The following is a 21,686-nucleotide window of genomic DNA, read 5'->3' on the forward strand; positions in this document are numbered from 1 at the left end:
TTGTTACTTTGGTCCCAGCTCTCTGCAGGTCATTCACTAGGTTCTGGGATTTTTGCTCACCGTTCTTGTGATCATTTTGACCCCACGGGGTTTGATCTTGCGTTGAGCCCCAGATCGAGGGAGATTGTCAGTGGTCTTGTCTTCCATTTCCTAATAATTGCTCCCACAGTTGATTTCTTCAAACCAAGCTGCTAACCTATTGCAGATTCAGTCTTCCCAGCCTGGTGCAGGTCTACAATTTTGTTTCTGGTGTCCTTTGACAGCTCTTTGGTCTTGGCCATAGTGGAGTTTGCAGTGTGACTGTTTGAGGTTGTGGACAGGTCCCTTTTATACTGATAACAAGTTCAAACAGGTGCCATTAATACAGGTAACGAGTGGAGGACAGAGGAGCCTCTTAAAGAAGTTGTTACAGGTCTGTGAGAGCCAGAAATCTTGCTTGTTTGTAGGTGACCAAATACTTATTTTCCACCATAATTTGCAAATAAATTCATTAAAAATCCTACAATGTGATTTTATGGATATTTTTTTCTCATTTTGTCTGTCATAGTTGACGTGTACCTATGATACAGGCCTCTCTCATCTTTTTAAGTGGGAGAACTTGCACAATTGGTGGCTGACTAAATACGTTTTTTGCCCCACTGTATAAACAAAGGTTAGGTGCTTTGGTCTAATGTTTGGTTTTCTGTCTCTATTTGTCTGTTCACTGATGTTGTTGTGTCTATGATGTCTGATGAGCAGTCATCCATGACCTTATTCTACCCCTGACCTCTATGACCTCTCCCTACTTTTAGAGACTGTCCCAGGGGGGCAGTCCGAGCTGACCGGACTATTTGTAGAGAGGCCAGAGAGCACTACAGTAATCAAAGGTGAGTCCACTAACCTCTTCCCCCTTTCTGAGACATACTGTAACACTCTGAAGTTTGGATTGACACTCACATACGGATCATGCATAAGAACCCTAAAAACACCATTATCCAGAGGTCAGAATTTCTGATGTAAATTGTGGGTGGCAGGGAAGAACGTCACATTTGTGGCTAAAGTGGACTCATCTGACCTGCTGAGGAAGCCCAACATGAAATGGCTGAAAGGGAAGTGGCTGGACCTGGGCAGCAAGGCTGGCAAGCACGTGCAGTTTAAAGAGGCCTATGACAGGAACTCCAAGGTGTGTGTCACTGTTTTCACATTCTCTCAAATCTGCACAAGTGAAAGTCTACTGTACATCTGTGTTACTCTTTTGTGTGTGTGTGTGTGTACTGTGTGTACTGTGTGTGTGTGTGTGTGTGTGTGTGTGTGTGTGTGTGTGTGTGTGTGTGTGTGTGTGTGTGTGTGTGTGTGTGTGTGTGTGTGTGTGTGTGTGTGTGTGTGTGTGTGTGTGTGTGTATTGTAAGGGTGTATGTCTTCCTCTCTCACTATCTCAACCAGGTCTACACATATGAGATGAGCATCATCAAAGTAGTGGAAGGAGACGCAGGTGGCTACCGCTGTGAGGTCACCTCCAAAGACAAGTGTGACAGCTGTACATTTGAAGTCACAGTGGAAGGTGGGTCCCTCCCAGGCCATCATTGTCAGCCATTTAGTCATGTATCTGTCACTTAACCTGTGGTCAGTGAGTTTGTCAGTAAGTCATTCAATATTTGATACAGAATGTATAATGATAAAGCAGGTAGTCTATATGTGTTTCAGTGTCAGTACTCAGTCCATTATTCATCCTGATTTTTCAACTGTCTGTCAGTTAGTCCAGTGTTCCTCTCACCGTTCCCTCCCTCTGTCATGTTTCAGCCGTACAAGAAGAGCAGCCCGCCAACATCCTGGATGCCTTCAAGCGATCGTGAGTGTCACTGTCAGGGTGGTTCCATTCAACATATCATCTGTCTTTCTCTCCCACCTCACATATGTTGGTTATTCTCTCTATCTTTGCCTCCGGGCATCTGTCCCACTGTGAGTATATCTTCCCCTGACTGTCTTTCTGGCTCCCATATCTGTGTTTGTAGGTGTCTATGGTATATCTGTGTCAGTCACGTTGTCTGTGTGCGTTTTGGCTTCACTGTATGTCTGTCATTGTACTATACATCTGCCTTTTCTTTATGTCTTTATCTGTGCATTCATGTCTATTTGTATCTCTTTGACTTACTGGTGTGTCTCTGTGACTTACTGGTGTGTCTCTGTGACTTACTGATGTGTCTCTGTGACTTACTGGTGTGTCTCTGTGACTAACCTGTATGTTTGTTTGTGTGTTTTTATGTTTCAGTTGTACATTGTGTCCATATGTTTCTATTTCTGTGTCTGTTCACTATGTATATCCCTGTATGTCTGTATTTCTGTATTCGTGTGTCTTCTCTTCCCTGTCTCCAAAGACTTGTTTCAATATGTGTGCAGCAGCTCTGTCTCTCGCTGTGAAGCTGTAGAAAATCCCTCTGTGTTTGTTGGCATAGTGCTGCCGCCAGTCAGTTCTCTCTAGTTACTGTTTCAAATATGATTTCCTCTCCTAATCAGACAAAAAGACAAAAAAGCAAGGGTAAGAAAGGAAACACAACGTGCAAAGGACCATTTCAGATTGTGTTTTTGTGTTTATTTTGTGAATTTTGGTATGAAGAAACGAAAAAGAGAATGAAAAGATATGAAAAAATAGATGCATTACAAGCATGAATTAAAGTGTGAAAACCCAAGATGCCAAAAAACCTTCAACACCCCAAAAGTTGCTGGATGGGTTAGTGTTGACCTTGCCACAGTATGTGGCGGTTTTTACGTTCCAACTCCCACTGTCAGTAAGTATGGAGAATCCAGTCATTGCGATTCATCCGTGTGTACCCCCATCCTCCTCCTCAGCGATTCCGTGTCTGGCCTTGCTGCCTCTCTGTTATAAGGCAGCCTTGTCCTAAACTTCTTCCAGAACCTGAATCCATTGTGTGTGTTCAGAATATATTATTTGAGATTCTCTTCCGTGTGCTTCCATATTCCCACCTTTGGAATTCTTCATCTGTCCACTGTGTGTGTTCAAATCTGAAATAGCCTGTGCTTCCCCTCATGTGTTCTTTGTCATGTGAGGCTATTTCTGGTACTATACGTCTGTCTGAGTGTGGCCCATTGACAAGGCCTCAAGTGGAACTAGTGTATATTTCCCATGGATTACATACATTAGAGATGCAATCATGAGGTGTCATGTGTGGATCTTTAAGATAGTGTAAGAAAAGCGCTGTGTGGGTGTGTATCAGCAGTACCTGTGCGTGTACATTTACACAGTATTTACTGTGTATATATGTGTCAATGTACAGCCTTGTACATGTACAGTGTATCTGTGTTTGGGTTAGATACAGTAACAAATAGAGGTCAATACTGAACGTTCAAGTATGTGTGTGTGTGTGTGTGTGTGTGTGTGTATACACACACACTAGTATGCTGTTTTTTATGTCCCATTGACTTTAGGTGGGCAAAGTGTCAGTATGCGCCTTATTGATTCCACTATGCTCTATATGCCCACTCATTACCATCCTGTTTTGTGTTATCAGAGGCATAAAAGGCGCCAAAAAAGGGTAAGACATGGCTACAGACACTGTGCGATACTGTGCAACCACAGTGTACTGTCTGTATATTTGTGTGTATATGGGAATTCCATCCCTGTTGTTATAACTTTTATATCAATACTATATCGTTGATGTGTCTTTACGTCAGAGAAAGTGAATGTGGGTATGTGTGTGTGGATGTACAGTGTACAGTGTAGTACAGTGTAGTACCATTTACTGTATGTCCAGTACCATTCTTTCACTTCCATATTTTATGTAAACAAACAATGATTCACTACAATAGCATTGAAATAGCACAGATATTCATTGTTGATTGATCTTATGTAAAACCTTAATATACAACAAGTATATTTGTATGTACAGTATACTGTATATTATGTTTGAAATGACCGACTCCTCTAACCTGACCTGACCTAACACTGTAGGAAACCTAATTCTCCCACACGTACCCTTTCTTGTCCCCAGGGGAGATGCAGGAGAGGATGCAGGTGACCTGGACTTCAGTGCCCTCCTCAAAAAAAGGTAGGAGTGGAGTTAACTCCATTATGAGCAATCACACACACTCTCACACTCTCACACACACAATCAATCTCCTCTCCCCCTCTCTTTCAGGGAAAAAAAGGCGAGGGACGAGCCCAAAGAGGATGTGGATGTGTGGGAGATCCTGAAGGATGCTAAGCCATGTGACTATGAGAAGATTGCCTTTGACTATGGCATCACAGACCTCAGGGGCCTACTCAAGAGACTGAAGAAGATGAAGAAGGTGGAACCCAAGAAGAGTGATGGTGAGGGGAGAGAAATGGGGGGGATACTGGAGGAGGAAGTAGACAAGCTGTGGGCATTTCTACTTGAGAGTGATTGGGACAGGGAATGCTATATTATAGTGAATGCCCGAGGGGCTCTGAAAGGGAGGTAGTCTGGTGTAGTGTTGCTGGGGTTATTCTGATTGTTGTGTCTGGTGTGTAAAGGCTGGAGACATAACATTGGTTCTTTTCGTCCATCAGCCTTCCTGAAGAAGCTAGAGCAATGTTACTCCGTGGACAAGGGCAAGAGGACCCAGATGCATGTTGAGCTCCATGACCCCAACGTTCAGGTCAAATGGCTGAAGAACGGAGTGGAGATCAAACCCTCCGCCAAGTGAGACTGGCTGCTTTGTGTGTGTGTGTGTGTGTGTGTGTGTGTGTGTGTGTGTGTGTGTGTGTGTGTGTGTGTGTGTGTGTGAGAATATGCGTGATTGTCAGTATATTTGACTATATGAGCGTGTGAGTCATTCATTTGTCGATGAGTTGAGTGAGCGACACTCGGTCACCAGTGTCTCTCTCTGCCCCTGTCTGTCTGTCATGTCAGGTATGTGTTTGAGTGCGTGGGCAACAAACGGACACTCACCATCAACAAGTGCAACCTGTCTGACGATGCAGCCTATGAGTGTGTGGTGGGAGAGGAGAAGAGCTTCACTGAAGTCTTTGTCAAAGGTAAACACTCAGCATCTTTACATGGGGTGTTTGAGGGGAGGGAGTTGTTCCCTGCTTAGTTCAGTGTCTTTGAGTGTGTAGTGTCTGTCAACATTTACTGTGTATGCAGTACATGTCTCAATGTTTGTATGTATGTGTGTATTAATGTCTATGAACAGTAAGTTTGCACAACATTGTCGTCCTATATTTGTTGTCCAGTTTGTAGCGTGTCTTATGTGTGTTCTGTGTGTCTCGTTGATTTTGGGAAGAGGGACAAAGATGCATTTGCTCCTCAATCATCACGTGCTTTGCTCTCTCTCTGTGCCCATTCATTTCATCCTGTTTTTGCATTTATCAGACCCTACAGCAACGGGTAAGCTTTCACCACACAGACGCCATTCCAGTGCAACAACCACAGTGTACTGTGTGTTGTTGTGTGTATTTAGACGTCCCTGTTGCTTCTGTCAGTGTTTATATCAATGCCGTACATGTTGATGTATCTAACGTGAGAGAAGGTGTACGTGTGTTTAGCGGATGGTAGCTAGTGGAAGCTAGCTTAGCATCGATCGCACAGTTCAGTCACCTTCTGGAGACCTGAAGTACTGTCTCCCCCCCAAAAAAACATCCTGGGCTTTTGCGGTATAGCACTTTTGGCGGAAACTTCTGAGTACGTTGTTGTGTTGTTGTTGTGAGCATGGTACTGTATGGGAGCCCGCGGCGGGCGGGTTCATGTTACAGTGGTGCCGTGACTCAGATCCCAGAGTTGATGTCTATCATCTGCTGAAGTTGCTGCGGAAAATGAGGAGGTCAGAGGGAGGTGGATATAGAGGACGGCAGCTAACGGATGCTAGCTTAGCATCACGCATTGACACAGTGATGATGATGTCACCTTCCTGGAGACCTGAGGTACTGTCTCCCCCGTACCACAACAGCTCAGTTTTATGTTTCTATAGCAGTATTAATGGAGACTATGGAGGACATTGTGTTGTTGTGACATGGTATTGAATCCTGGTGCGGACTGGTACATGTTAGGTGTGCGTGTCTTTGTATTAGCACAGTATACAGTGCTGTGCCATGAAATCTTCAGCTTCATCATTCTTCCACTTCTTCCTCCTTATTCTTCTGCTTACTTTGGTGTTGAGTGATCAAGTCTTTGTTGGTGAGTTTTCCTGTAAGTGTGTTTGTGTTTGTGTGTGTGTGTGTGTGTGTGTGTGTGTGTGTGTGTGTGTAACTTCCCCATGGTGTTTGTATGAGGTGTATGAGTTGTGTTGACGTCTGTGTCTATCCACAGAGCCCCCAGTCACCATCACCAAGCTGCTGGACGATGTGCATGTCGTGGTGGGAGAGAAGGTGGAGTTTGAGTGTGAGGTGTCAGAGGAAGGAGCCAACGTCAAATGGTGAGGGACTCATACTAATATCCTTTTTAATCAAATGACTAAGTAACTAAATCAATCAATCTCTGTTACAGCTGTGGCATTTGTGTGTGTATGTGTCTCTCACCGCTGTTAAACGCTATTTCTATGTCTGTGTGTCTCACCCGTGCTCAGGATGAAAGATGGAGTTGAGCTGACCAAGGATGGGAAGATCAGGATAAAGAAGGATGGGAAGAAACACACTCTGGTCATCAATGAAGCAACCATAGAGGACATCGGGATGTACTATGTTTACACTAACGGGGGAGAATCCAAAGGAGAACTGGAAGTGGAAGGTACCACTTCCAGATATCATACAGTACACTAAAAAAGGAAATGTTTAATTAACTTCATTTTTTGGAAGAGTCTGAAATGTTTGCTTTTTCTCTCTCCTTCCCTTCATCTCTACCCCTGGTGCTCAGCCAAGGAGCTGGAGGTTCTGCAGAGTATAGCTGACCTGTCGGTGAAGGCGTGTGAACAGGCCATGTTCAAGTGTGAGGTGTCTGATGAGAAGGTGGTGGGAAAATGGTTCAAGGACGGTGTGGAGGTCAAACCCGGCAACCGCATCAAGATGTCACACATCGGAAGGTATGGCATCACATTGCTGGGGCCTTGGGGGGGTCCTCATTGAGTTGCAGTAACTTCAGACACGCCTGAACATCCTCAAATTCTCCTTCTCCATGGGACCTTGTCAGTACAGTACATATTCTCACTAGCTAGACCCACCTATGGCAGGTGTTTTACCATGGCAACACTGGTCATGCAGGGAGAGAGCTTTCCCATGCGTTTTTTGCTTGATTTTGCATAATGAAGCATGTTGCCAGGGTAACTGTGTGCTTTACATAATTGTGGGTCACTGCGAGTGTCTGTTGTCTCCTTGGTAACGTTGGGTTGCCGTTGGTTCTCCAGGATCCACAAGCTGACGATTGATGACGTGAAGCCGCAGGACGAAGGAAACTACACCTTTGTCCCTGAAGGATACGCACTCTCCCTCTCCGCTAAACTCAACTTCATTGGTGAGTGAGAGAGTGAGTGAGAGAGAGCGAGAAAGAGAGAGAGACTCCTAAGTTTTACTGAGTACAATGAAGCAGAGCCTGCATTTTAAACGATACTGATTCATGTGTTTTCTCTGTTAATCTCAGAAATCAAGATCGAATATGTTCCACGCCAAGGTAGGTGTGGCTATTGTCGCCTATCATCCGTTGGCATTACCTATTTATTACAGTGTATTTAATACTGTGATAATCACCCAGGACCACCTGTCCCTCTCTGACATTCCTCCGCCCCTCACAGACCCTCCCAAAATCCACCTGGACACCAGTAGCACGGGCAGCAAGAACACCATTGTTGTGGTGGCTGGCAACAAGCTCCGCCTTGATGTGGAGATCACAGGAGAGCCTGTCCCCACTGTGTGCTGGATGAAAGGAGACACTGTGAGGATTTAGTCTTTCTGTTACATCCTCCTCACACACACATCAAACCCCTGCACCAGCATGCCTCTCTAAGGAAGGCAGGGTGTCACTCACATTAACCAACCATTAGGCCATCCAGGTTACACACAGTAGCTGAATCACCAGACAGTGTCAGTCCAGTTGTCGAAGTGCCCTCCCTGTTCCTGTCTCTAGGTGATATCGGAGGCGGAGGGCAGAGTGAGGGTGGAGACCAGGACCACTCTGAGCAGCTTTGTCATTGAGGGGGCGGAGAGGCCAGACGAAGGCCAGTACTCCATCATAGTGACCAACCCAGCCGGAGAGGACAGGGCTGAGCTCACCGTCAAGATCGTTGGTCAGTGGTACTCTCTCTCTCCTCTCTCTCTCCTCTCTCTCTTTCCAGTCTTCTACTCTCCTCTCTACACTCCTCTCCTCTTTCCTCCACATCTCCCTGCTCCCTCCCTTTTCTCTCTCTATGTCTTGTTCTCCCCTCTTATGCAATATATATGTAAACAGATATTTAAAAGCAATTCACTAAGAGAGATTCAATAATAGATGTGACATTAACTTAGAACCCATTCTGAGCTGGTGAGAACACCTCTATATTCTGTCCTGACTGTTCCCCCTGTCCCCTCCAGATGTGCCTAACCCTCCAGAGAACGTCAGATGTATGGGAGTTGGCGAGGACACAGCCACCATTACATGGGATCCCCCCAAATTTGACGGGGGTGCGCCCATCAAAGGTGCACCTTTCCTATTTTTACATCTATCTGTTGAGCTATCAGACTCTCTTTCCTCTGGGTTAACAGGTATCTGTTAACCTCTCTCATTATATTGGTAAGATCTAATGATGTCGCTCTGTGATGATGTCGCTCTGTGAAGATGTCTCTTTGTGATGATGTCGCTTTGTGATGATGTAATGTCGCTCTGTGATGACGTCACTCGCAGGCTACCTGATGGAGAGGAAGAAGCAGGGTTCCTCCAGGTGGACCAAGCTGAACTTTGAGGTGTTTGAGTCAACCACGTACGAGGCCAAGAAGATGATTGAGGGTGTTTTTTATGAGATGAGAGTGTTTGCTGTCAACGGGATCGGGATCTCCCAGCCCAGCGGCAACTCAAAGCCCTTCATGCCCATCGGTTGGTAGACACTTATCACTAGAGCAGTGGAGAGAAGCCTTTCAATCTCCTGATACTCTACTTATACAGCTTATCTCTCTCTCTCTCTCTCTCTGTGTCTCTCTGTCTCTCAGCTCCTACCAGTGAGCCCACTCGTCTGACGGTGGAGGATGTGACAGACAGCACCTGTGCCCTGAAGTGGCGTCCTCCAGAGAGGGTTGGAGCAGGGGGCGTTGACGGGTACATAATCGAGTGGTGCAAAGAAGGAGGTGAAGGAGGATTTGTGGATTGTTCAATAACATTATTATTCCTTCTAATTCACTAATCGCTGCTATAGAACTCCTCTATAGAATTCTTATAAAACCCTACAGATGAACCATCTCATTTCCAAGTGGATGACAATGAATACTCTTCTGCTATTGGTCCATCCCTCAGAGGATAACTGGGTGGCAGCCAATAAGGAGCCAGTGGACAAGAACACGTACCGTGTGAAGGGGCTGCCAACAGGAGAGAAGCTCTTGTTCAGAGTGGTGGCTATGAACATCGCTGGACGCAGCCCCCCCTGCACCATGAAACAGTCTGTCACCATCAGAGAGATCATGGGTCAGACTCACACGCATGCATGGACGCACACACACACACTTCTCCATAGACCTCTGACACACAGTATACACAGCCACTTCCATTACTTCTGTGTTGACATTCTTCTCTGTCTCCCTCCATGTCTCAGAGTACCCAAAGATCCGCCTGCCTCGCCAGCTAAGAACCAAGTTCATCAGGAAAGTGGGCGAGAAGATCAACCTGGTCATCCCCTTCCAGGTCTGAACACCTGGCACCGCACAGTAGTAACCTTCCCCGGGCTAGAGACAGGGCTGACTTCATGTTAGCTGGGTCTCAGTGTGTGAAAAAAAGAGCAATCATTGTCCTGTAATGCAAAAACGAACGAACCAATCAGAAAATGGGATATTCTTGCCAGTCTACACCTTTCTCACTTTAGGGTGTTCCTCCTGCACTTCTCCTGTAGCAGCATCTCACTCTTTAATTACATTTTACATTTACATTTACGTCATTTAGCAGATGCTCTTATCCAGAGCGACTTACAAATTGGTGCATTCACCTTATGATATCTACTGGAACAACCACTTTACAAAAGTACATCTATATCTTTTTTTTTGGGGGGGGGGGGGGGGGGTTAGAAGGTTTACTTAATCCTATCCCAGTAAATGTCATTTTCATTCACTGACCATATCACCCCTCTCTTTCCCCAGGGGAAGCCTCGCCCTGTGGTCAACTGGTTGAAAGACGGTGAGCCCCTGGAGAATAAATCGGTGGGCATCCGCACCAGTGACTTTGACACCATCCTGTTCATTCGCTCGGCAGAAAGGGACCACTCTGGGACGTACACCCTGTCTGTCCAGATAGACAACATGCAGGACAAGGCTGACATACACATCCAGATCGTAGGTCAGTCACTGGCACCAACATCATTAGGGGCTCTGGTCAAAAGTAGTGCGCTATATAGGTAATAGGGTTTCCATTTGGGATGGAGGCCATATGTACAGTGGCAAGAAAAAGTATGTGAACCCTTTGGAAGTATCTGGATTTCTGCATAAGTTGGTCATAACATTAGATCTGATCTTCATCTAAGTCACAACAATAGACAAACACAATGTGCTTAAACTAATAACACACAAAGTATTGTATTTTTCTTGTCTATATTGAGTACATCATTTAAACATTCGCAGTGTAGGTTGGAAAAGGTATGTGAACCCCTAGGCTAATGACTTATCCAAAAGCTAATTGGAGTCAGGAGTCAGCAAACCTGGAATACAATCATTGAGATGAGATTGGAGATGTTGGTAAGAGCTGGCCTGCCCTATAAAAAACATTCACAAAATTTGAGTTTGCTATTCACAAGAAGCATTGCCTGATGTGAACCATGCCTCGAACAAAAGAGATCTCAGAAGACCCAAGATTAAGAATTGTTGACCTGCATAAAGCTGGAAAGGGTTACAAAAGTATCCCTAAAAGCCTTGATGTTCATCAGTCACAGTAACACAAATTGCCTATAAATGGAGAAAGTTCATCACTGTTGCTACTCTCCCTAGGAATGGCCGTCCTGTAAAGATGACTGCAAGAGCACAGAGCAGAATGCTCAATGAGGTTAAGAAGAATCCTAGAGCTAAAGACTTACAGAAATCTCTGGAACATGCTAACATCTCTGTTGACGAGTCTACGATACGCAAAACACTGTTCATGGGAGGACACCATGGAAGAAGCAACTGCTGTCCAAAAAAAAACATTGCTGCACATCTGAAGTTTGCAAAAGAGCATCTGGATGTTCCAAAATATTCTGTGGACAGATTAAACTAAAGTTCAGTTGTTTGGAAGGAACACACAACACTATGTGTGGAGAAAAAAGGCACATTACACCAACATCAAAACCTCATCACAACTGTAAAGTATGGTGGAGAGAGCATCATGGTTTGGAGCTGCTTTGCTGACTCAGGGCCTGGACAGTTGGCTATCATCGATGGAAAAATGAATTCCCAAGTTTTTCAAGACATTTTGCAGGAGAATGTAAGGCTATCTGTCCGCCAATTGAAGCTCAACAGAAGTTGGGGGATGGAACAGGACAACAACCCAAAACACAGAAGTAAATTGACAACAGAATGGCTTCAACAGAAGAAAATACACCTTCTGGAGTGGCCCAGTCAGAGTCCTGACCTCAACCCGATTGAGATGCTGTGGCATGACCTAAAGAGAGCGGTTCATACCAAACATCCCAAGAATATTGCTGAACTGAAACAGTTTTGTAAAGAGGAATGGTCCAAAATTCCTCCTGACCGTTGTGCAGGTCTGATCCGCAACTACAGAAAACGTTTGGTTGAGGTTATTGCTGCCAAAGGAGTGTCAATCAGTTATTAAATCCAAGGGTTCACATACTTTTCCCACCCTGCACTGTGAATGTTTACACAGTGTGTTCAATAAAGACATGAAAACGTATAATTGTTTGTGTGTTATTAGTTTAAGCAGACTGTGTTTGTTTGTTGTTGTGACTTAGATGAAGATCAGATCAAATGTTATGACCAATTTAAGCAGAAGTCCAGGTAATTCCAAAGGGTTCACATACTTTTTCTTGCCACTGTAACTGTATGTCCCCGCTCACCCTTCAGTCACTATACCTAGTATGTTTTACTACTTATTACAGTCAAATATGGAGCCACCATGATGCAATGACTTAAATCTAGGATGACACCCCAGAGTTTAATGTGATGATAATTCCTCATTTAATCCTCGGAGGGGATCTAAGACTCCAAAGTAGGGAGGGAATCATCAAAGAGGCTGATTTCTCTCTTCTTCTCTTCTCTTCTTAATCCTTCCCTCCTGCCCTGACTGCCATCGTACTGCCGCTTTGCGCCCTCCCTCCCCTCTTTCCCTCCTTCCTGCTCCTTTTAGCACCCGTGTGAGGGTCAGGGTGCTGTATGGCTGGGTGGGTGGATTACGCAGTGGGGTTCCATTGGAATTATTGGTGTGTAGACTGGGATTAGGGTGGGATTAGGGGCCTTTGTCTCCTTTCCCCTGCTGGGAGGTGAGCTAATGAGAGGGCCCAGCCTCCTCAGATCATCCCCCACACACGTTTAGTCACAGCAGCAGCAGCAAGGCAGAGACCAGGATTAATGACAAACATACTGGAGTACTGACGTACATGAGACACACTCCACATGCTCCATTTTCGCTGTCGGTTTGTCTGTTAAAAGAGATCTCTTTCTCACTAACACACAGATGTACATTTTCCTCCTTCCTACTCCCCCCCACAGACAAGCCAGGTCCTCCTATAAATGTGATGGTAACAGATGTGTGGGGCTTCAACGCTGCTCTGGAGTGGAAGCCCCCCAAAGACACAGGCAACACTGATATCACCGGCTACACCATCCAGAAGGCTGACAAGAAGACCCAGGTCTCCAACTCCCTCTGTCTTTCCTCATCTCTCTCTATAGCTCTCTCTTTCTTTACTGTGTATCCACCTCACCTCTCCTTCTCTGCCCTCTCTACCCTCATCCTCTGTTCTCAAACATCTACCTCTATATATCCACATATCCTCCCATTTTTTTTTACCTCTCTACTTCTCCCTCCCTCCCTCTCCTTCTCTCTCTGGTCAGGGTTGGTTCACAGTGTATGAGCACAACCGCCGGCCCAGCTGCACAGCATCTGACCTGGTCATGGGGAACGAGTACTCCTTCCGTGTGTTCAGTGAGAACATCTGTGGCTTGAGCGATGAGGTAGCCTTCAGCAAGAACACTGCCATCATAGGCAAAACAGGTAACACACTACAATACTACACCATACTATACCCCCTGCACGCTCACGCAAACACCACGCACCATCGCTGCGCAAATGTAGCCTGTCATTATAGCCATAAACAGTGATGCACTTTCAAAAGGCAAGATCTAGAAATAAACTGAGTTTTACACCAGCATTTTGAGATTAAAGTCATTCATAGCTATTAGCAGCCAATATCAACTAGGGATATCATGTCACTTCTCTGAAGTCCAGAGCAAGACGGGTCATATGGCCTACCTGTATGTATCGGAGGTTGCAGGATGGGATGGAAAACATGGTTAGAGTAAGCACTAGCCTACAGTATGTCAATCTACAATCTACTATCCCTCATAGTACAAAAGTTGACCTATTCAATTGGTCAACTTGGCCTTCTGTGTGAGAAATAAATATTTGTACAGTTGTAGGATGCGATAGATCCCAAATGAATACAACCACTAGCATCAAACCTTTAAAGGCAATGAGGCTGATGCAACAGATCAGAACGTTTAGCTTAAAATGTTGATCAACTATTAGGCTATTTCTTCACATTATAAGCGCAGCAATGCGCACACGATAGTAGGCTGTAAGTGCGAATGTTCCAAAATGTAATCAATTAGTGGGAAAACACCATTCTAAAAAGTAACCACAAATGAGATTATGCATGTAATGCTTTATTATAAAGGTGCATTTTTATGGTGAAAATGATCTTCCCCAAATTTGAAGCTCACACGCAGCCTATCTATGCCTGTTAGGCTCTACACTGGTTGTAAAGCGGATTAATGTGCATAATTTTAAGAAGTTATTTGGCCACTTTAGTTGTGTGATACAAACCTTATCAAAACATTTAGGCCTATGGGCTAGGCTACATGAGGTGTGCGACTATGAAAAAGTCACACAAAAAAGGTATGCGCTGTTTCGTTCCTTACTGCACACAAGCTGGGCATCATTCACAAGTGATAACACATCATTCACAAGTGATAGGCTAATATCATCACCCATCAGACTATTCTTGATTTATTCTTGTCTTTACATTTACTAAATAATATATGTATGAGATTAGTATTTGATTTAGAATGTACCATTATCATTCACCTGTCGGAACAGGCGGGGGAAAAATACATGTCATCTATGCACTTAAATTGCAAATAGAGGAGGATTTTCACGTGGTTCATTTTCTTGCCAGCCAGGTTGGCTATACTCCCTTTGAAAAGAGAAGCAATGTGCTTAATATTATGAAAGTTGATAAATAAATATAGTAGGCCTAGCCTATAGAAAGCTGACGGGATCCTCCTCTTTTTAATAGAGGCCGTTAAAACTGTTTTCTCACGCATGGGCTTTTCTCATGGGCTCTCATGAAGTGTTTTGATTTGATTTTCAATTACATTTGCGTTGATGTCAAAGTGATTAGAGGGACAATAGAGAGCTGAGTACCAGGCAGTTAGCAAGTTTGGTAGGCTGCTAATGACCATCAGCAGCATCAGAGCTTGGAGAAGCCTAGATACCGTGACAAAGCGGTCACGTGGAATTTAGGATGTAATCATGACTCGTGATCGCCAGTGTGGCAGTAATATGGTCATCGTAACAGCCTAACCATGGTCTGTCTGTAGTCTTTTCCTTCCTCACAAATATCGTAATAAATTCACCAGAATGTTACATCTTCATCCCATAAGTAAAAAAAGACTGTTACAGTGTTACAGCTATCTTTCGAAATATAGCCAGTACTAGCCACCCAAACCTGCTAAAATGTGAAAATAATCAATGAAATTGCCAGGTAGCCTATTGTTCTGGCAAAGATGTGTTTGTAGCAGATTGCTAAACTTTATGTAGTTGATTATGTGTGTGAAAAAAAATCAAACTTGCGACCCCCCCCCCAAAACCTTCTTGCGAGCCCCAGTTTGAGAACCACTTCACCACACTACACCACACTACACTACACCATACTATACCAAATGTAGTATGTAGATATAATAGACAACACGATATACTATGTGGTCCTCTGTAACTCAGTTGATAAAGCTAAAGCATGCCGCTTGTAATGCCAGGATAGTGGGTTTGATTCCCGGACAAGCCATACGTAAAATGTATGTACGCATGACTGTCAGTCCCTTTGGATAGAAGCACCTGCTAAATGGCATTTATTATTATTATTATTATTATATAGCCTAATAAACGCAGCTATCACAGTCCCCATCTATATCCCTCTATCAGATCTGGAATACAACAAACCAGCCTTCAAAGAGAGGGACATGAGCAGCTCCCCCAAGTTTACAGCTCCCCTAGTGGACAGGGTTGTCGTTGCAGGCTACAGTACTGCCATCAGCTGTGCTGTCCGGGCCTACCCTAAGGTGAGGGTGTGTGTGTGTGTGTGTGTGTATGTGGGGATGGGGGTGTTTCCATTACCCATTTAGGCAAATTTGACATGAATAAATTGGCAACAACCTGTATCCCCTCCCACCTATCTGTTTCATGTTTCAGGTAGCCCGCGAAAGCCAGTATGAATAGAATGCAATAATTGACTAATATTTGCCATATTCTAATAATTCTCATGTGCCAACGTAACTCCACGGTCCGTGCCACTGTGAAACTTGCACTCCTGTAGATCTGAAATAGTTGGATGGTGAAACTTGCATCCAGCTAACCAGAAAAGCAAGGCGAAGCAATTCTTTATTTAACTAGGAAAGTCAGTTAAGAACAAATTCTTATTTACAATGACAGCCTACCCCGGCCAAACCCGAACCTGGACGACGCTGTGCCAATTGTGTGCCGCCCTTTGGGACTTCCAATCACAGCCGGTTGTGATACAGCCTGGAATTGAACCAGGGTCTGTAGTGACGCCTCTAGCACTGAGATGCAGTGCCACTCGGGAGCCCGAATTCAGGCATTCCTGAAAGTCAGGACAATCCATGTACTGCAAAGAAACATTATTTTTGTACACTGAACAAAAATATAAACTCAACATGCAACAATTCTCAAGCTTTTACTGAGTTAGTTCATATAAGGAAATCAGTAAAATTGAAATGAATTCATTAGGCCCTAATCTATGGATTTCACATGACTAGGAATACAGATATGCATCTGTTGGTCACATATACCTTTTTTTTAAGTAGGGGCGTGGTTCAGAAAACCAGTCAATATCTGGTGGGACCACCATTTGCCTCATGCAGCGCAACACATCTCCTTCGCATAGAGTTGATCAGGTTGTTGATTGTGGCTTGTGGAATGTTGTCCCACTCCTCTTCAATGGCTGTGTGAAGTTCCTGGTTATTGTCGGGAACTGGAACACACTGTCATACACGTGGAGCAGGCATGACACCCACAGGTGAAGAAGCCGGATATGGAGGTACTGGGCTGGTCTAAAACAACGTTGGAGGCGGCTTATGGTAGAGAAATGAACATTAAATTCTCGGGCAACAGCTCTGGTGGACACTCCTGCAGTCAGCATGCCAACTGCACACTCCCTCAAAACTTGAGACATCTGTGGCCATTGTGTTGTGACAAAACTGCACATTTTAGAGTGACCTTTTATTGTCCTAAGCAAAAGGTGCACCTGTGTAAGGATCATGCTGTTTAATCAACTTCTTGATATGCCACACCTGTCAGGTGGATGGATTATCTTGGCAAAGGAGAAATGCTCACTAACAGGGACGTAAACAAATCTGTGCACAAAATTGGAGCGAAATAACCTTTTTGTGTGTATGGAACATTTCGGGGATCTTTTATTTCAGATCATGAAACATGGGACCAACACTTTACATGTTGCGTTTATATTTTTGTTCAGTGTAGTTGGAAAAATGTATATTGTAAGCATAGAATTAGAATTAAATGTGGAGTGGAGCTTTATAGTTACTCGGTGATATCACATGACCCAGGTACCTTCAAAATGATTAGGCAATCATAATTTATTCTGAAAAACATCATTTCCATACATTTTTTCACAAAGAAAGAAAAATCACTCAAATCCACCCTGTTGAATGGATAAAACTGTTGTCGTTCTTCAGAAAATGTCTCCTATATCTGCCTTTCCATTACACATGTTACAATGATATTGCTTTTGTCGAATAAACCGGGGTCAATGGAAAATTGCCTAGTGAGTTGGTGATTTATATTTCAAGGCCAAATGTTTCCCCAATTAAAGTCCCTCCCTCCTCTCTTAACCCCCCCTCTCCCCACCTCAGGCTAAGATAGTGTGGATGAAGAACAAGATGATCATTGGGGAGGATCCTAAATTCTTGATGCAGAACAACCAGGGGGTGTTGACCCTGAACATCAGGAAGCCCAGCCAGTTTGACGGGGGCAAGTACTCCTGTAAGGCCATCAACGACCTGGGGGAGGACGAGGTGGAGTGCAGGCTGGAAGTCCGAGGTACTGGCACACACACACAGTCACGCATTCACACATAGACATGCACAAACACACTACAACTCCTATCATACTCAGTATGAGACATACTTTTATTGGCAGTCAATAGTTGTCTAACTAATCATCAGTTATCATCCGTTAAACCCATTATTACAAAGCTGGTCATGGATTCACAATCTATGACTTATGATTATCGCTTGTTGGGAACACTCTGATCGTATGTAATTTTCCCTAACAAGATTAAATGTAGAGATTGTGAGTGTATGATTCAGGCAGTTGTACAGAATACAAATCATCGTATTATACTGAACAAAAATATAAACACAACAATTTACGAAGTTACACTTCATAGAAGGATATCAGTCAATTTAAATAAATTCATAAGGCTCTAATTTGTGGATTTCACATGATTGGGCAGGTGTGCAGCCATGGGTGGGACTGGAAGGGCATAGGTGTAACGAGTGTCGTGTGTGGAGGACCAAGACGCAACAGGGAAGTGTATACTCATCTTCTCTTTTTAATATATAAGAAGGAGAAACAAAATAAACACGTATACAATTAACAGAAACGACACTAACAGTTCTGTCAGGTGACAAGCACAAAACAGAATACAACTACCCACAATACAAACACACCCCTAATTATAGGACCTTCAATCAGAGGCAACAATAGACAGCTGCCTCCAACTGAAGGCCCCAACACCAATTAACTAAACATAGAAATACAAATGACTAGACAGAACATAGAAATAAACTAACATAGAACAATCACCAAAACCCTGGACTAATAAATCAATGCGCTGTCGCTGGGCACTCTGGGTGAGGCGCGTGCACTGAAGGCCTGGTACGTGGGGCTGGCGTAGGGGACGCCGGACTAGGCCCACGTACCTCAGGGCTAGTGCTAGGGGCAAGAGTAGGACAAGTTGGGCTGGGCTGCCACACTGGGAGCCTGGTGCATGGTGCTGGCTTCGGGGGAGTCAGACTAGAGACACGCACCTGTAGGCTTGTGCGGGGAGCAGGGATAGGTCGAGCTTTACTAGGCTGCCGCTCGGGAAGCCTGGTGCGCGGTGCTTGCTTCGGAGGAGCCAGACTGGAGACACGCACCTGTGGGCTTCTACGAGGAGCAGGAGTAGGATACACCGGGCCTTGGGTGAGTACTGGAAGTCTGGAGCTCACCTCCTGCACAACCCGTCCTGGCTGGATGGCAGTAGTAGCCCTGTACGTTCGGGGTGCTGGTACAGGGCGGACTGGGCTATGCAGGGGCCTGACTTCGGAGGCGTACCGGTGGCCAGACGTATTGGGCTGGCATCCTCCTTCCAGGCTGGAAGCCCACTCTAGCACGGCCTTTGCTTGGGGCTGAGATCACACGCACCGGACTGTGCGTGTGCATGGGCGAGATCTTGCGTACCTCTTCGTACTTTGGCACTCTCCACTCCATGTGCTCCCCATAATAAGCACGAGGTGTTGGCTTCAGGGGCATCCTTTGCCCAGCCACCCACCCCGTGTGCCCCCCGCAAAAAATGTCTTGGGGGTGCCTCTCAGGCCTCCTTGCTAGCCTCGTCCCAACGTACTTCTCCCAGTCCTCACCGTTCCTTCGCCACGGACCTTCTCCCGCCAGGATTTCCTCCCATGACCACGATTCCCTGTAGTCCTCCTGCGTCCTTGGCTGCTCCCTCTTCTGTTGCTTGGTCCAGTTGTGGTGGGTAGTTCTGTAACGAGTGTCGTGTGTGGAGGACCAAGACGCAACAGGGAAGTGTATACTCATCTTCTCTTTTTAATATATAAGAAGGAGAAACAAAATAAACACGTATACAATTAACAGAAACGACACTAACAGTTCTGTCAGGTGACAAGCACAAAACAGAATACAACTACCCACAATACAAACACACCCCTAATTATAGGACCTTCAATCAGAGGCAACGATAGACAGCTGCCTCCAACTGAAGGCCCCAACACCAATTAACTAAACATAGAAATACAAATGACTAGACAGAACATAGAAATAAACTAACATAGAACAATCACCAAAACCCTGGACTAATAAATCAAATACCCCTCTCTACATGGACACATACACACAACCACCCTGAACCACATAAAACAAATACCCCCTGCCACGTCCTGACCAAACTAAACACTAACACCTTTACAGGTCAGAACGTGACAATAGGCCCACCCACTTGGGAGCCAGGTTTTTCCTCACAAAAGGGCTTGTTACAGAAATGCTTACTAACAGGGATGTAAACAAATTTGTGCACAAAATTGAAGAGTAATAACATTTTTGTGCGTATGGAACATTTCTGGAATCTTTTATTTCAGAAAAAATGGGACCAACACTTTGTTGCTTTTATATTTTTGTTCAGTATATATATATATATATGAGGGAGGGAGGGAGGGAGATTAAAGTAGGATAATCCCCCTCTATCCTCTCTTTCATGGTGAGTTTCTCTCTCTGCCCTCCCCAGTCTTAAAGGAGAAGAAAGAAGGAGACGAGGAGAAGAAATGAGCGACAGAGTGACCGATAGAAGCACCAGAGGATACAGTTCTGCAGGAATCATAATGGATTATGTATAACAGGATAGACGTGAATAAATATGATTAGAATAAAAAAAACTGGTGAGGTTTTCTAAATATGCTCACTCTATCTCCCTCTTTCTCTCTTTCTTCTCTCTCTATCCCTCTCTTTCTCACATCCTCACCAGTGGCATGTCAAATACCATATCGGTAATAACTGAATGAATTATGATAATAACAGACCACTACATTGAGACAAGCTAATTGAGAGTAGTAATAGAGTACCTTAATAATAGCTGAATATTACAGCTCAGAGATGGATTCTTCATATCTGTGACATGAACCTGTCAGTGCAACACACATAAAACAGTAATTTACCAAAGCATTGTCAGTGTTGTGTATGAGGTCCCGGGCGGGTTTATCACGGCTGGTGGGATTTATGATTGTAATTCTGCTAGTGTGTGTGTGTGTGTGTGTGTGTGTGTGTGTGTGTGTGTGTGTGTGTGTGTGTGTGTGTGTGTGTTGTCAGTGTGTGTGTGTGGGGGGGGGAGGTAATAGGAATGAGGAGTGGAGGGTAGGCAATAGGTATGGGGAGTGGAGGGTAGGCTATAGGTATGGGGAGTGGAGGGTAGGTTATAGGTATGGGGAGTGGAGGGAAGGTAATAGGTATGTGGAGGGTAGGGTAGGTAATAGGTATGTGGAGGGTAGGTAATAGGTATGGGGAGTGGAGGGTAGGTAATAGGTATGGGGAGCGGAGGGTAGGTAATAGGTATGGGGAGTGTAGGGTAGGTAATAGGTATGGGGAGTGGGGTTAGGTAATAGGTATGTGGAGGGTAGGTAATAGGTATGTGGAGGGTAGGTAATGGGTATGGGGAGCGGAGGGTAGGTAATCGGTATGGGGAGGGTAGGTAATCGGTATGGGGAGTGGAGGGTAGGTGATAGGTATGGGGAGTGGAGGGTAGGTAATAGGTATGGGGAGTGGAGGGTAGGTAATAGGTATGGGGAGTGGAGGGTAGGTAATGGGTATGGGGAGGGTAGGTAATAGGTATGGGGAGGGTAGGTAATGGGTATGGTGAGTGGAGGGTAGGGTAGGTAATAGGTATGGTGAGTGGAGGGTAGGGTAGGTAATAGGTATGGGGAGTGGAGGGTAGGTAATAGGTATGGGGAGTGGAGGGTAGGTAATAGGTATGGGGAGTGGAGGGTAGGGTAGGTAATAGGTATGTGGAGGGTAGGTAATGGGTATGGGGAGGTGGTGGTGGGAGGGTGGTAATGGGTATGGTGAGTGGAGGGTAGGTAGGTAATAGGTATGGTGAGTGGAGGGTAGGGTAGGTAATAGGTATGGGGAGTGGAGGGTAGGTAATAGGTATGGGGAGTGGAGGGTAGGTAATAGGTATGTGGAGGGTAGGGTAGGTAATAGGTATGTGGAGGGTAGGTAATAGGTATGGGGAGTGGAGGGTAGGTAATAGGTATGGGGAGCGGAGGGTAGGTAATAGGTATGGGGACTGTAGAGTAGGTAATAGGTATGGGGAGTGGGGGGTAGGTAATAGGTATGTGGAGG

General features: G+C 44.9%; 1 protein-coding gene across 24 annotated transcripts in view; it reads left to right on the plus strand.

Moving 5' to 3' along the window:
* Positions 1 to 20,510, plus strand: part of mybpc2a (myosin binding protein Ca) — a 51,413-nt gene extending 30,903 nt beyond the window's left edge. For all 24 annotated transcript variants that reach the window (XM_045715284.1, XM_045715292.1, XM_045715278.1 and 21 more), the window contains 26 exons: positions 792 to 866; positions 1,014 to 1,162; positions 1,423 to 1,540; positions 1,780 to 1,828; positions 3,987 to 4,043; positions 4,134 to 4,306; positions 4,526 to 4,658; positions 4,869 to 4,993; positions 6,264 to 6,369; positions 6,520 to 6,680; positions 6,807 to 6,972; positions 7,294 to 7,400; positions 7,527 to 7,556; positions 7,678 to 7,817; positions 8,010 to 8,169; positions 8,453 to 8,557; positions 8,763 to 8,951; positions 9,065 to 9,199; positions 9,366 to 9,533; positions 9,661 to 9,749; positions 10,199 to 10,394; positions 12,752 to 12,891; positions 13,094 to 13,253; positions 15,462 to 15,598; positions 17,429 to 17,615; positions 20,080 to 20,510. In XM_045715284.1, the coding sequence (XP_045571240.1) occupies positions 792 to 866; positions 1,014 to 1,162; positions 1,423 to 1,540; positions 1,780 to 1,828; positions 3,987 to 4,043; positions 4,134 to 4,306; positions 4,526 to 4,658; positions 4,869 to 4,993; positions 6,264 to 6,369; positions 6,520 to 6,680; positions 6,807 to 6,972; positions 7,294 to 7,400; positions 7,527 to 7,556; positions 7,678 to 7,817; positions 8,010 to 8,169; positions 8,453 to 8,557; positions 8,763 to 8,951; positions 9,065 to 9,199; positions 9,366 to 9,533; positions 9,661 to 9,749; positions 10,199 to 10,394; positions 12,752 to 12,891; positions 13,094 to 13,253; positions 15,462 to 15,598; positions 17,429 to 17,615; positions 20,080 to 20,120 (3,296 nt within the window). In that variant the 3' untranslated portion in view covers positions 20,121 to 20,510. The remainder of the gene's footprint in view (positions 1 to 791; positions 867 to 1,013; positions 1,163 to 1,422; positions 1,541 to 1,779; positions 1,829 to 3,986; positions 4,044 to 4,133; positions 4,307 to 4,525; positions 4,659 to 4,868; positions 4,994 to 6,263; positions 6,370 to 6,519; positions 6,681 to 6,806; positions 6,973 to 7,293; positions 7,401 to 7,526; positions 7,557 to 7,677; positions 7,818 to 8,009; positions 8,170 to 8,452; positions 8,558 to 8,762; positions 8,952 to 9,064; positions 9,200 to 9,365; positions 9,534 to 9,660; positions 9,750 to 10,198; positions 10,395 to 12,751; positions 12,892 to 13,093; positions 13,254 to 15,461; positions 15,599 to 17,428; positions 17,616 to 20,079) is intronic.
* Positions 20,511 to 21,686: the final 1,176 nt, after the last annotated feature.

This window comes from Salmo salar, chromosome ssa03 (genome assembly GCF_905237065.1).
Source record: "Salmo salar chromosome ssa03, Ssal_v3.1, whole genome shotgun sequence".
Classification (NCBI taxonomy): domain Eukaryota; kingdom Metazoa; phylum Chordata; class Actinopteri; order Salmoniformes; family Salmonidae; genus Salmo; species Salmo salar.